This window comes from Cervus elaphus, chromosome 18, assembly GCF_910594005.1.
Source record: "Cervus elaphus chromosome 18, mCerEla1.1, whole genome shotgun sequence".
Lineage (NCBI taxonomy): Eukaryota > Metazoa > Chordata > Mammalia > Artiodactyla > Cervidae > Cervus > Cervus elaphus.
Window position 1 is genome coordinate 68105203 of NC_057832.1, and position 13876 is coordinate 68119078.

A 13876-nucleotide genomic window follows, 5' to 3' on the forward strand; every position below is an offset into this window, starting at 1 on the left:
AACTATATGCTATCACTTATGTGTGTAATCTGAAAAATAAGACAAATGAATGACTAGAACAAGACAGAAAATGACTCACAGATATAGAGAACACACTGGTGGTTACTAGTGGGGAGAGTGAAGCAGGGAGGAGCAGAATTGGAATATGGGGTTAAAAGATACAAACTACCATGAATAAAATAAAATATACAAGGACATATTGTATAGCACAGGGACTATAGCCAATATTTTATAATAACTTTAAATGGTGAAATCAATATAATGTTGTAAATCAACTATACTTCAATAAAATGTACACCTAAGAAAAAATATGAGATGAATTTTGGAGTTTTCTACTCCAGAATTAAAAAAAAATAAAACAGCATTGTATTATTAAAAATTAACAAAATGAGGATAACAATAGTGCCCACCACCTATTTATTAGATGAGAGAACCCTAGTGAAACCCAAACTAGTGCTAGCCCTTAAGAATACTCAGCAGATAGTAACATTTGTATGTTACTTGTGTTCTTGAAAATTGAATACATTCAAGTCAAAATAAAAATGTACACATAATGAGGGCAGTTCTACTATTCTCTTCTAAAGAACTGAAAATATTACAAGATTTTCATTGCAAGTTACTTTTCAGACTACATCTTTGATCATTTATTTTCAGCATTTTGCTTCACCCACCCACCCCCACCCCCCCACTTTTGAATACAGGTCTGACTCTGGTACACCAGTGAGTATCAGATTAAGGCTGAATCTCTGCCTTAATCAAAAGCACTGCATTTGATGTGCTCAATGATTTTCATTTTTGTTACAATTTTATTTATTTTATGAAATATATCTTTCTTATCCTAACTAGTAGTACTTTGGTATTTAAAAATTGTTTCAACATTTTAACAAACAAATCAGGTTAAAGTGCTAAAATAAAATTTTGAAGTCACTACACTGGCCCAAATTGCTTTACAGATATGGACAGAGGTTTCTGGAAATTGTGGAACTGTGGCCAGTAGGCAGCCACTGTCCTATAATTTTAGATGTTATTAGTTCATAAAACAATGTCAAATCAGCATGGAAAAGACAACTTCTATGTATTCTTGAAGGAGGTAGAAAAGTGTGGGTTGTTTGAACAAGTGAACAAAAGATTCTTCCTGTATGTAAATTAGAAAAAATCACCATTGACCAAAATTTCTCTGGCAGATCAAAGAGTCAGACTGTTTATTAAGAAGTATTCAGGAACAAAAAAATATATTCTTTCATACAAATTACCTAGATTATGAGGAAAGAGTAGTTTCTTTAATATCTCTTCAGCATTTCTTTTCCATTTCTTTAGCAGAAAAATGACTTCCCTCAAATCATTTGCGTATGGGCTAAGTTGCTTTAGTCGTGCCTGACTTTGTAAAACCCTATGAACCATAGCCTCCCAGGCTCCTCTCTCCATGGGATTCTCCAGGCAAGAATAACCCATGGGATGGGTTACCATGCCCTCCTCCAGGGTGTCTTCCCAGCCCAGGGATGGAACTCAACTCTTACATCTCCTGCATTGGCAGGCGGGTCCTCTACCACTAGTGCCACCTGGGAAGCCCCCCAAACCATTAGCCATTTAGATCTGAATTTTCAAGACAGATGTTGGTGATCATTTTTGACAGTTAGCTGTGGAAAGTGGTTTACTGCCCTGACTAGGAGTCTCTGGTGGTGTTTACTGAGTAATCTTGAGCATATGGACAATTTGTTGGGCATATTTATAACTATTGTGGGGTGTTTTTTTTTGTGTGTGGTTCTTGACACTGTGTGGGTGACAAGGCCAGAGCACTCCCTGGAAGTAGGCAGATGTTAGGCCTCTGTGAACATCTGAATTTTATAGTCCTGTGTCTGCAGAGATCTGTAAGTCTGGACAGTTCATAAACACCATGGACTGGTGTGACCATACTTTACCCTCACTCATGAGGATGAGGAAGTTAAGGTGCAGAAAGGTAAATGGTGGACATACAGCTTTATCCCAGGTCTTTCTTCCCAAATACTATTGGCTCCAGTAGAGCACAGTCACCAGAAATAACTGTTTTTCCATTATTTTCTTTTCTTGCAGTGTCACATGTCTAAGAATAATCCCATATTTTGATTTTCAGCTGAGTCTCCCAACCCTGGGTCTAGAAGCTGGTTTTGACGCACTTGTAGAAAGAAGCCCCCATCGCCACCCCAACAGGCTCACATGGAGACAGCAAATGTCCTACTTGATTATTTGGAGCTTGCCTTGTGGTACTTTGTGGTCTTGTGGAGGGAAACCAGACCTCTGGTGGTTGTCAATGAAATCTACTAAAGAACTAACCTGATCAAACCTTTTGTTTTAATCACAGAATCATGTCAACCCCGCCATGGACTTTACCCAGACCCCTCCTGGGATGTTAGCGCTGGACAACATGCTGTACTTCGCCAAGCACCATCAGGATGCCTACATCCGGGTAAGCATGTGGCCTTTTTCAACTGTTGTAGGTTTTCTGCTGAATTTGAATTTCCAACTTGCATATATGGAGGGATTTCCCTTTAGATGAGTGGCCCCAGAGTTTTGCTTCTGTTAATTCATAAAGTAAAAAATGAAAATTAAGTGAAATGAACACCAAAGTAGGGATTTTTAACTTTTAGTTTTTTTTTCACATGATGACATTTTTAAAATATACTAGATATTGGAAAAATATTTTATATAATTCAGTTATTTGATTATGGCAAAATCTCTTAACCTTAAATAACAAAGAGAAATGGAAATCTCTTAAGACTTCTCTGACTTCTTGAGAAGAGTCTCAGGATTCTGTCTAGTACTGCTCTGTTCAATCTAATGCTGTTATCTAATAAGATAAACAGAGAAGTGTGGGAGAGATGGGGAGGGAGCAGAAATGCCTTCTTGCATTTCATAACAGATTAGTGAAACACCAGCTACCAGGGCAGATTCCTTTGTGGGTGGGGCTAAAGGAAAGTAGAAGGTGCCCAGCCCTGCATCGGCAGGAAAGACAGAGTGTGAATGAACTGGAGCATGGAAATGGTGACAGAGAAAGTCTGCCCATCAAGGCTGCTCCACTGGAGGCCCTGGATTTGTGTTGACCTCTGTCCCCAGTCTCTAGAGAGAGGACCACAATTGGGTGAGGATATAGATCCGTGATTGAGATGAAGGAGGATATGAATAAATGGGCAAGGGCATTGGTGAGTAGTTAAAGTGATGACTAGATATAAGCTTAGAAAATAGTCAATGAATGAAAATTCTAATGCATGAAGACTAAAGCTGAAATCGGAGTAGGATATGAGCCTGTATGGGGCTTCCCAGGTGGCGCTAGTGGTAAAAGAACCTGCCTGCCAATGCAGGAGACTTTAAGAGATGTAGGTTAGATCCCTGGGTTGGGAAGATCCCCTGGAGAAGGGCATGGCAACCGCTCCAGTATTCTTGCCTGGAAAATCCCATGAACAGAGAAGCCTGGCAGACTACAGTCCATAGGGTGGCAGAGAGTCGAACACAACTGAAGTGACTTAGCACATGAGCATTGACCTCAGACATTCTCTGTTGGATCCCTCTTAGCACTGGCTTTCTAGAGACCAGGGTTCAAGACCTTTCACTGTTGTTACCTGCTGATGTAAATGTGGGCCATTCCTTTTGAATGGCCTACAGTTTCTTCTCCAAACTAGGGAGTTTTATTCCCCCAGGCAGCATTTGGAAATGTGTGGGCATGCTTTTTTTTTTTTTTTTGGTAGTCATAACGCCCATTGGGGTTCTACTGGCCACAACCCTCTAAAACATGGGACAGTCTGCACCATGAAAAATTATCCTACCCAGTAGTGACTGCTTTGAAAAAAAGTCGTGCCAGATCTGAGTTCCCTATAAGCACTGTCAGTTCAGTTCAGTTCAGTCGCTCAGTCATGTCTGACTCTTTGCAACCCCATGGACTGCAGCACGCCAGGCCTCCCTGTCTATCACCAGGTCCCAGAGTTTACTTAAACACGTGTCCATTGAGTCGGTGATGCCATCCAACCATCTCATCCTCTGTTGTCCCCTTCTCCTCCTGCCTCCAATCTTTCCCAGCATCAGGGTCTTTTCAAATATTTTAACTTTATCTGTTCTATATATGCAATTTGACAAGCTTTGACTTATATTGAAACATTATTTATAATTTAATTATATGAAGGATTTTGTGCATTCCTCTGAAAGTTTTATGCACTTCTCAGGTTCTCGGTTAGAAATATAATTTTCCATAAGAAAATAGTTTTTTCAAAAGTTGAATTTGCTTTATATGTGCATACATTTATTGCACAGATTTTTTTCTAGGAATGTAATTGCTCCCACAGTAAGTAAATTAATATTTTTGAGATACCATGTAGTTTAGCCTTGGAGAGTTGAGTGTGAAAAGAAGAAGCCTAATAGAAATTGAATTTAGCATTAACTGATTAATGTTTGTGGATGAATGTTTCTAAAATTACAATATTGATGTCAATATATTGTTAATTGTATAAGGAGCATATGTCTCAAAAAGAGTAATTTAATATTTTAAGCCCATTTTCTCCAATGTGTTCTCTAAACCATCATAAGTTAAACTGATACCATAGCAACATGATAGAACTTTATATCTGATAGGAACTTGAAAGAAAATCCTGTTTGAAAGAAAAGTGTGGCCCTTTTCATCCACATACACTTTACTTTCTGGTTAGACATTCCAATAACTGAGATATCTGTTGTTTTCTAAAAAGTGTCCCTTCCTTGATGTTTTTTCTGTGTCTTATCTGACTTCGGGGTCCTTAACTGCTACTTGGAAAGCTAAAGCTATTTATGTGAATGAACGGGATTACAGGATCGTATATAAAGTCTGAGGTATTTCAAAGGAAGTTTTTAGATTTTTTTTTAAAAAAAACTTTTATTTATTAATCTACTTAATTTTGGCTGCAGTGAGTCTTTGTTGCTTTGCACAGGCTTTCTCTGGTTGTGGAGACTGGGCCTACTCTGTAGTCGCTTTGTGCAGGCTTCTCTTCTGGAGCATCAGCTCTGGCTGCACCTGGCTTCAGTAGGTGCCGCTCATGGGTTACAGAACACAGGCTCAGTAGCTGTGGCGCACGAGGTCAGCTGCTCTGTGGCAAGTGGAATCTTCCAGACTAGGGATGGAGTCTACGTCCTCTGCATTGGCAGGCCGATTCTTATCCACCGAGCCACTAGGCAAGTCCCTGCAAGGAAGTTTTGTGGCGACTATGAAAGCAGGCCTCCCAGGCAGCACAGTAGTAAAAAATCCTCCTGCTGATGTAGGAGATGCAGGAGGCAAAGGTTTGATCCCTGGATCAGGAAGATTCTCTGGAGTAAAAAATGGCAACCTGCCCCAATATTCTTGCCTGGAAAATTCCACGGATAGAAGAGCCTGGTGGGCTACAGTCCGTGGGGTTGCAAAGAGTCAGACACAAGTGAGCACAAACACACACATTGAAAACAGATGCCCCAATGGCAGTAAAATAGAGAAAATGAAAATTGTCATTTCAGCAGCTAATTATAGATTTTGATCTATGAGCTGAGTGGTCTCTTCTGAAATATAAAGGTGGGCTCTGGGGTTCGTAATAAGTTTACATTTTGATAAAATTTGTTTTTTTTTAAATGGTAAATTTCCTATCTAAATGCAGTTATTCACTTATTATTTATATCTTTTATTCCGTAAACATGTATTCCCTACCTGAATATATAGTCTCACTTTTCACTTTGCCAGTCAGATTTATGGCTGAGGTTTTTAAATGAATTCTAATGTACACACACACACACACACACACACACACACACACACACTTTCCTTCTTTGCCCTTGATACACTCCACCACCCTCCAGCTACTATGTTCCCTCGAGCACTGTGTGTTTTTCACCGTTGTCTTCTTGCACCGTGTTTTAACTCACCTGCCCCTCACTTTTCAACACTTGGTACCCGTCACTTTCCAGAAACTGTTCTGCTACGTGAAGAGTCCTCTCCTCCTCCTTTGTCTTATTTGCCCTCCCATTGACCCTGGACACTGTTTCCATTGACCGGTTCTCCCTTTTTTGCCTGCAGCCTATGGTGTCTATTTTGGTTCTCTCCTTGGCTGTTTTAGTCTCTCTGATGGGCTTCTCTCCTTCTGCCTGCTTATCAAATGCACATGATCCTCATGACTCAGTCTGTGGACCATTTTCTTTTCAGGCACTTAGGCTGCATGCATTTACTGGGTAACTATCAAATAGCCTGCAGTGAGTGAGGAGACAGGAATTCCCCAAGGAACAAGTCACTCATGAGTCCTGTCCTTGAGGATTTTACTGTCTACAGATGGAAAGTAGGGGAAGCTGAGGGAAAAGATAAATACCGGCCCTTTCCAAGCCACTCAGTGGATTTTGATTGGGTAGGAGTGATACTGGGGACACAGAGGAGCATCCCAAACACAGATGTTAGGTAAGGAGGACTTCCTGGAAGAAGTGGCATAACACTTAGACCTGTTGGGTAGTACTAGTTATCAGGTGAAGGGAAAAGGGTGTGGGAAAGTACTCTAAATAGAGGCAAACATGCAAACAGAGGCATAAAGATGTGTGCTTTGTTTAAGAAAACACCAATAGCACAGCATGGTTAAGGCAGGGAGTGGCAGATATGATCATGGCTTGGGAGATAATTGTGGGCTGGTTCGTTAGGCACCCTTCATGTAGTATTAAGTTATTTGGGCCTTAACCCAAAGGCAGTGAAGAATTTCTGAACTATTTTAAGGAAAGAGAATGAGAGTCAATTTTAGAAAAATCATTCTCCTGCCAGAAAAGAAACGTGAGAAATCAATACTAGCAGTGAAAATGAAATTGGGCAAATTATAGAGAAACGATGGTCACCTGAATGAGGGTAGTAGCTGTGGCATTGGGGAGAAGGAGTTTGAATGAATTATTTTGGAGCTGAGATAAATTTGATTCTCTCCAAGGAAGAGAGAAATACTGGCTTGAGTGGTTGGACAATGGTGTCATAGATGAAATAGATCTGCACGCTGTGAGGGGATAGTCCTTTGGAGACATCCAGACCCTATATGTACATGGGGCATCTGTCCGGGTCTTTGTTTCTAATAGGCAGTGAGATATGGGCAGCAGAGCCCAAACCTATATAGATACCACATTCTAAATGTTCTCCATTCTAAACTTTCTCTTTTCCTTTCATCTATTCTCCCTCTTATCTATTCATGTAGATTGTTACAATATTATCTTAATAACCTCCCTGCTAAAGCCTGCACTCTTTGAACCCACCTTCCAGGCTAGCTGCTAGAAAGATTTTTCTAACCACAGCTCAGAACACTTTGGGAACCACCCCTGGCCCACAGCCCTACCCTACCTCTGGTACATGGCACATAGTGGATTTTAATGATTGCTTGTTAGTTGAGTAGTTTCTTTAGTTTTATTTCGATCGTCTCTTGCCAGTGATCAATTTGTTTTTATCATCTGGGAATCATGGTCTTTGGTTCTCATAGCAATCATATAAAAGTATGTATTTGCAACATGAATTTATTGATGGGCAGTCTGGTTTTTCATGTATTGTTTGAATAAACTTGGTAACCATGTATTAATGAAAGCAGCAGATGTAATTGAATTAACCCACACTTGGACGGGCACAGAACACAAGGAGAAATTGCAAATCTGAGCATCCCACTGTGCCCAGAGTAAAATCTGAAGGCATAGCATGATTTCAGACTTTGAGTCTTATTTACTGTGGACATAATTGCTTTTTTTTTTTCTGGAAATGCTTCATTCCCAGAGCCCCCCACCCCCATGCCCACCCAAGGCTCTCTCTGTGAGAGGTGGAGGGTGGCATTTGGCTCACTCCCATGATTCTACTGTCACCCAGAGATGGATAACTGAGCATGTAGTGTGTTGTTTCATCTTGCTTTTGTTTTTACTCCCTGGAATGACAATTCTTAGTCATTCTTAGAAGAAAGAAATTTAGTGACTCCATTGGAAATAAAACCTTTGGTCTTAGAACATATATTCTTGCTGTATTTAATTATTCACTGAAACTACTGAGACCAAATGACTTGGTTTTCTTTTGTTTCAAGATTCATACTGGCTATTGTGGGAGCCAAGATTTAGCCACAAAGCAGGAGGTCGTAAGGAAGAAACTAAGGATTCCAAACACACAATGGTCAGGTCTGGGGAGGAACTGGGATTGGAAAAAATACCTGAGAAAAATGCTAAACTAAAGACGTCATTTCAGGATGGAAGTAATTCTTTATGGTAATACTTGTCTTCCCCTGATTGTTCGGAGAAAATGAGTACCTAGTACAGGTTGGGTAACTTATAAGATGTGCTCCATATATTTAGCTCAGTCTTCAAGAAAAGCTTGTGAGACAGGAGTGTTATCACAATTTTATAGACTCAGGAACTGGGACTTAGGGAAGTACTAAAAGCTCCACTAGGTCAAACAGTCAGGAGACCAGCTGACTTTGAACTTATGCTTTGGCTTCCAAATCTTAGGCTCTTTGCAGCCTGCAGCCTCCTTTCTCAGGGCATGGATTGTGATGAGTACAGCAGGTCTGTTCTTCCTGACATGATGGGTAAAGGGACAGAATCAGAGGAATGCTTAGAAGACTCAGGAACTTGATGGGACCATCAAACAAGTGTTTCTATTCAGTTCTGATCTTCCTAAATCTAGCATGATCAGAAGGTTGTTCCTAAAAGGAAGAGAGGTGGCACCTTCTCCTTCCATTTTATTACTGACTTTATATAAATATCACAGTGTCTTTATTAGATTGTAAATCCTTTGAAAACCGAGGCTGTCTTTTTCCTATATTTTGTCATATTACCACATATTTGATTGCTACTCACATCATGCTATTTAAAGTGGTAATCAAGCCCCGTGAAGGGATCACTACAAAGCTTTCCAGATTGCAGATGTGGTCATTAGTTTCAGATTAGTGACAGGAGAAGTGACATGCAGAAGGATTTTAGAAGGTTCAAAACGTCCTGGAATTACAGCCAGACAGAAGCATGCTGTTCATTAATCCTAGACCCTAAAAAAAGTCAGATAAGCTATTTAAATATGCTACAATAACAGCCAAAAGCATGCAAACGAGATGTTTCTGTTATTGCTTGTATCTTTCTCAGAGGGAGACATATTCACACTGAAAATTAAAAACAGTTCATTTTCTCAGATGCTAAAAAGCATCAAACCTAAGAGAGGGGCTTCCCAGGTGGAGCTAGTGGTAAAGAGCCTGCCTGTCAATGCAGCAGACATAAGAGACCCCGGTTCAATCCCAGGTTTGAGAAGACTCCCTGGAGGAGAGCATGGCAACCCACTCCAGTATTCTTGCCTGGAGAATCCCATGGACAGAGGAGCTGGCGGGCTACAGTCGGGTCGCAAGGAGTCAGACACAGCTGAAGCAATTGCACACAGGCAAAGGAAGAGAAATCTCTTTCAATATTCACATTCAACATCAACTCACTCAGGTTGACACTGTCATTATTTCCATTTTGTGAATGGGAAACTGATACACAGGCAGGATTGCACACAGCTAAGGAAGTGCTTGTGCTAGAGCTGAGTTTAACATCGAAGAGTGTGCTACCATACGCTGTGTCTATGCCCTGTGCCTTTTAGGGGTTCACAGATTCATATAGAGGTTGCAACTGCAGATCAAGTAAGCTCTAAGGATCTATTTTTCTCACCTGACACAGTATTTTTAATGAAAAGAGAATTTGAATTGCCTGTGGCAGGGCCTGCACTCTCACTCCAAAAGAATTGCGAGCTCCAGGTCTCCCTATTACTTTCTGTCTGGCTGCTTTATGAATTCTAGTTGTCTGCCTGCTACCTGAGGGATCTGACTTAGTGGCCATGATATTGGCGACCTTTGTGAAGTTTTGGGTGCATTGTCAGCACACAGTGGGTGCTCAATATCTCTTACTTGACTTTTTCTTTTCCTAGTGCATAAAGTTATACTTGGTTACTGTCCTGTCTCCTGGGGGCTTCATATTTCTGTGCTGAATGTTGTCTTTCCAGCCTTGTTGTCAGCTCCTGGAGAGTAGGTGCTTCATCTTGTGTTCAGTATTTGTTCTCTTGCTGAGAATAAAGGACTTTAATTTCAACCTCCCAAGAGTAGAGGAAAAGATTAGGCATGCTTCTCAAATTCTCTGGTTGTAAATATTAAAGAAAAAAGTCATCAGACATTATTATAAATACATGAGTCCAGTGTCTGCGGGCTTTCTGCAGTCAGCCCTCTCTGCTGTGTGTCAGACCACACAATGGAATTCTCGCTGCCCACAGCCTGCACACACAGGGGCACAGAAACCAAGTATCCCTCATGCACTAACGGGGTGCTGACGGAGGCAATGATAAGCCTTTAAAATAAATTAAGGAACTTTTAACATTTCAAGGGGAAAATTGGCAGTTTCCCAAGTGGCATAATTACAAGACAGTGTGTAATGTGTAATTAAACTTAACTATGAAGCAAATGATTGGAATAAAGCTTGGTGGCACATCATTTTTTTTTTGTTCCCCTAGTGCTGACAGATCCCTCCCTCCCCTTGTCCCTGAAATGGCTTTACAGCAGCAATTGCCCCTAATTTTTTTTTTTTAATGAAATTATATGTTGCCAGTTAAACACAGAGTTTTCATGTAAAGAAACCTTTTTTATTTGAGTGATATTTTCCTTCTAGGTGATCTGGGGCACAGAATCCATAGGATAACAAGGACCTCAAGGCAAAGCCTTGCTGGGACTTTAATCTTTGTCTAATTATTCATTTAAATACTTTATTCTTTACTTTTTATTTTGACTCTTTCTTTGACCACGGTCTGCAGCCTGGAGGCTTGTTTTTGTGTACAGTTTTTTCATGTTTTAAAAATAGTGGCATTAATTTCGTTGATTGTGAATAACCAAGCTGTTACTGCCAAACAATCAGGACCCCTTGAGAGTGTGAATATGTGATTAGATTTACTAATTGCACTGGAAAGCAGAATTTCTGACTTCCAAAGCCAATGATTTGAATGAAACTCTTCAGGCCTCAGGATGAGATCATTGTTCAGCATGAGCTTGGTTTTATCTCAGACAACCCATCATCTTAAGGAGGAAAGGCAGGTTCCACATCCATGAACAATTGCTAGATATAGCAGTGCATGTGCCCTGAGTTCTCACCACCTAAGTTCTTTTGGTACCTACTTCAGTAACTGGAATCTGAAGCAGGTCTAAACCTGGTAGCTACCTGTTTCCTTTACCTCTGCTACCAGCCCAAGCTGGGTATTAGGTTTAGAATTTTTCACTTAGCTATACCTAAAGGGTTTTTTTTGTTGTTGTTGTTTTTAAACTGTAAAACACAGTAGGATTTTAAAACACGTGGATGGATTGCTTGATTAAAAAAAAAATGTAACCAAAATAGAATGAACTCTATGCAGTTGACACAGTGCAAACTAGGCCCAGTGTGAATTGCAAGGTTAGAAACTGCAAGCAGCCTCATGTGTGGATTAGGGTACCAGCTAAACTCTTAGTCAACAGTGGCTGTCCTGGGTCTACCCTTAGACCCAGTCATATCTTCTCATTCTTTCTCCACATCCGTTCTTTCTCAGTCCACATTGTCCATTGTTTGCCTCATTATTCTAGTTAAACAAATACATTTTTGTTGAGTCCCTGCTCTGTGACAGGCTGTCTCCTTTCTGCTGTCATCAACCAAGTACCCCTTTTAATAATGCACTTTCTACCTTCACTGTGGAGGGCTTATTAGCTGCTGTGCTGGGGGCATGGTGTGGCCTCTCCTCTTTCTGCTGTCGTTGCTATGCCATGCTGTAAAGTTCCAAGAGCTGCTGTTCACTTTTGCCTGTCCCATTAAGAGGGGAAAAGTTTCTGGGAATCCCCTCTCTTCTGTGTATCTAAGTGGAAAGTGTTATAGGCCTCATTAGCTTTTTAAGTTATTTTTAAATAGTGGGCATTATTTTCAGATCAGTTTTAGGTTTACCGAAAAATTAAGCAGAAAGTACAGAGTTCCCATATATTACCCCTTCAGTCCCTCTCCCACACACAGTTTCTCATGTTATTAACATCGTGCATTAATGTGGCACTTTATTGGATTTAATGAAGCCAATATCCTACAGTCTTGCTATAATTGACTATTAGCTCCAGGACTTTTGGTATTTTTTTGTCCTTTGAAAGATTCTAGATAAATAATCATGTCATTTGTGCACCAACAGTTTTATTTCTTCTTTCTCAATCTGTGTACTTTTCATATCCTTTTCTTATCTTATTGCATTAGCTAGGATTTCCAATAAGATGTTGAATAAGTCAGAAGGAATATCCAGTCTTAATCCTGATGTTAGGGGGAAAGAGTTAAGTTTTTTACCATTAAGGATGTTGTTAGCTGTAGAGTTTTTATAGATGTTCTTTATCAAGTTGATGAAGTTCCCCTTGGTCATTAGTTTGCTAGGACTGCCATAACAAAACACTCGGTGGCTAAGACATTAGAAACATATCCGTTAGCGATTCTGGAGGCTGAAGGTCTGAGGTCGAGGTGCCAGTGGATTGGTTCCTCTTGAGGCCTCTCCTTGGTTTGCAGATAGGTACCTTCTTGCTGTGTCCTCCTGTGGCCATTCTGCTGGGTACTCACATCCCTACATCCCTGATGTCTCTCTCTTCCTCTTATAAGGACATCAGTTGCAATGGATTTGAGCCCCATGCTAATGGCCTCATTTTCTTGCTGCTTTAAAAGCTTTATCTCCAAAAAAAAAAAAAAAAAAAAGCTTTATCTCCCAATATAATCACATTTTGGAAGACTGAGGGTTAGACCTTTAACATACACACTGGGGTAGGGGGAGATACTGTTCAGTTCATAGCATTCTGTCTACTTTGTACATACCAGGTACATTCAAATCTCTGGCTCTGGTACAGGCATACCTCATTTTATTGCTCTTTGCAGATATTGATGGCATTATTTTTTTAACTAATTGAATGTTTGAGGCAACCCTCTGTCAAACAAATCTATCAATATTTTTCTAACAGCATCTGTTCCTTTTGTGTCTCTTTGATAATTCTTGTAATACTTCAAACTTTACAAGCTTTTTCATCATTATCATATTTTATAATATATAATATGTGATCAGTCATCTTAGATGTTACTATTGTAATAGTTTAGGGTTGCATGAATCACGCCTGTATAAGATGACAAACTTCAGCAATAAACGTTGTGTTTCCTGACTGCTCTGCCAACAGACCATTGCCCACCTCTCTCCCTTTCCTTGGATGTCCCTACCTGAGACACAACAGATTGAAGTTAGGCCAATTAATAACCCTACAATGGCCTGTAAATGTTCAGGAGAAAGGAACTGTTACATGTCTCTCAGTTTAAATCAAAAGCTAAAAATAATTAAACTTAGTTAGGAAGGTATATTGAAAGCTGTTATTGTTGTTCAGTTGTGTATCTGACTCTTTGTGACCCCATGAACTGCAACACGCCAGGCTTCCCTGTCCCTCACTGTCTCCCATAGTTTGCTCAGATTCATGTTCATTGAATCCATGATACTATCTAACCATCTCTTCTTCTGCTGCCCACTTCTCCTTTTGCCTTCAATCTTTCCCAGCATCAGGGTCTTTTCAAATGAGTAGGCTCTTCACATTCAGGTGGCCAAAGTATTGGAACTTCAGCTTCAGCATCAGTCCTTCCAATGAATATTCAGAGTTGATTTCATATAGGATTGACTGGCTTGATCTCCTTGCAGTCCAAGGGACTCTCAAGAGTCATCTCTAGCACCACTATTCGAAGGCAGATGGGCCAAAAGCTATGCCTCTTGAACCAGTTAGTCAAGTTGTGAATGCAGAGGAAAACTTTTTGAAGGAAATTAAAGGTGCTACTCCCATTAACACATGGATCATAACAAAGCTAGACAGACTTATTACTGATATGGGAAAAGTTTTAGTGGTCT

At 40.2% G+C, this 13876-nt stretch overlaps 1 protein-coding gene across 4 annotated transcripts in view; it reads left to right on the plus strand.

The window, feature by feature from the left end:
• The window catches only part of ELMO1 (engulfment and cell motility 1), a 563801-nt gene that overhangs the window by 273539 nt on the left and 276386 nt on the right, over positions 1-13876 (plus strand). For all 4 annotated transcript variants that reach the window (XM_043873513.1, XM_043873512.1, XM_043873514.1 and 1 more), the window contains one exon: positions 2339-2443. In XM_043873513.1, coding sequence (XP_043729448.1) covers positions 2339-2443 — 105 coding nt within the window. The remainder of the gene's footprint in view (positions 1-2338; positions 2444-13876) is intronic.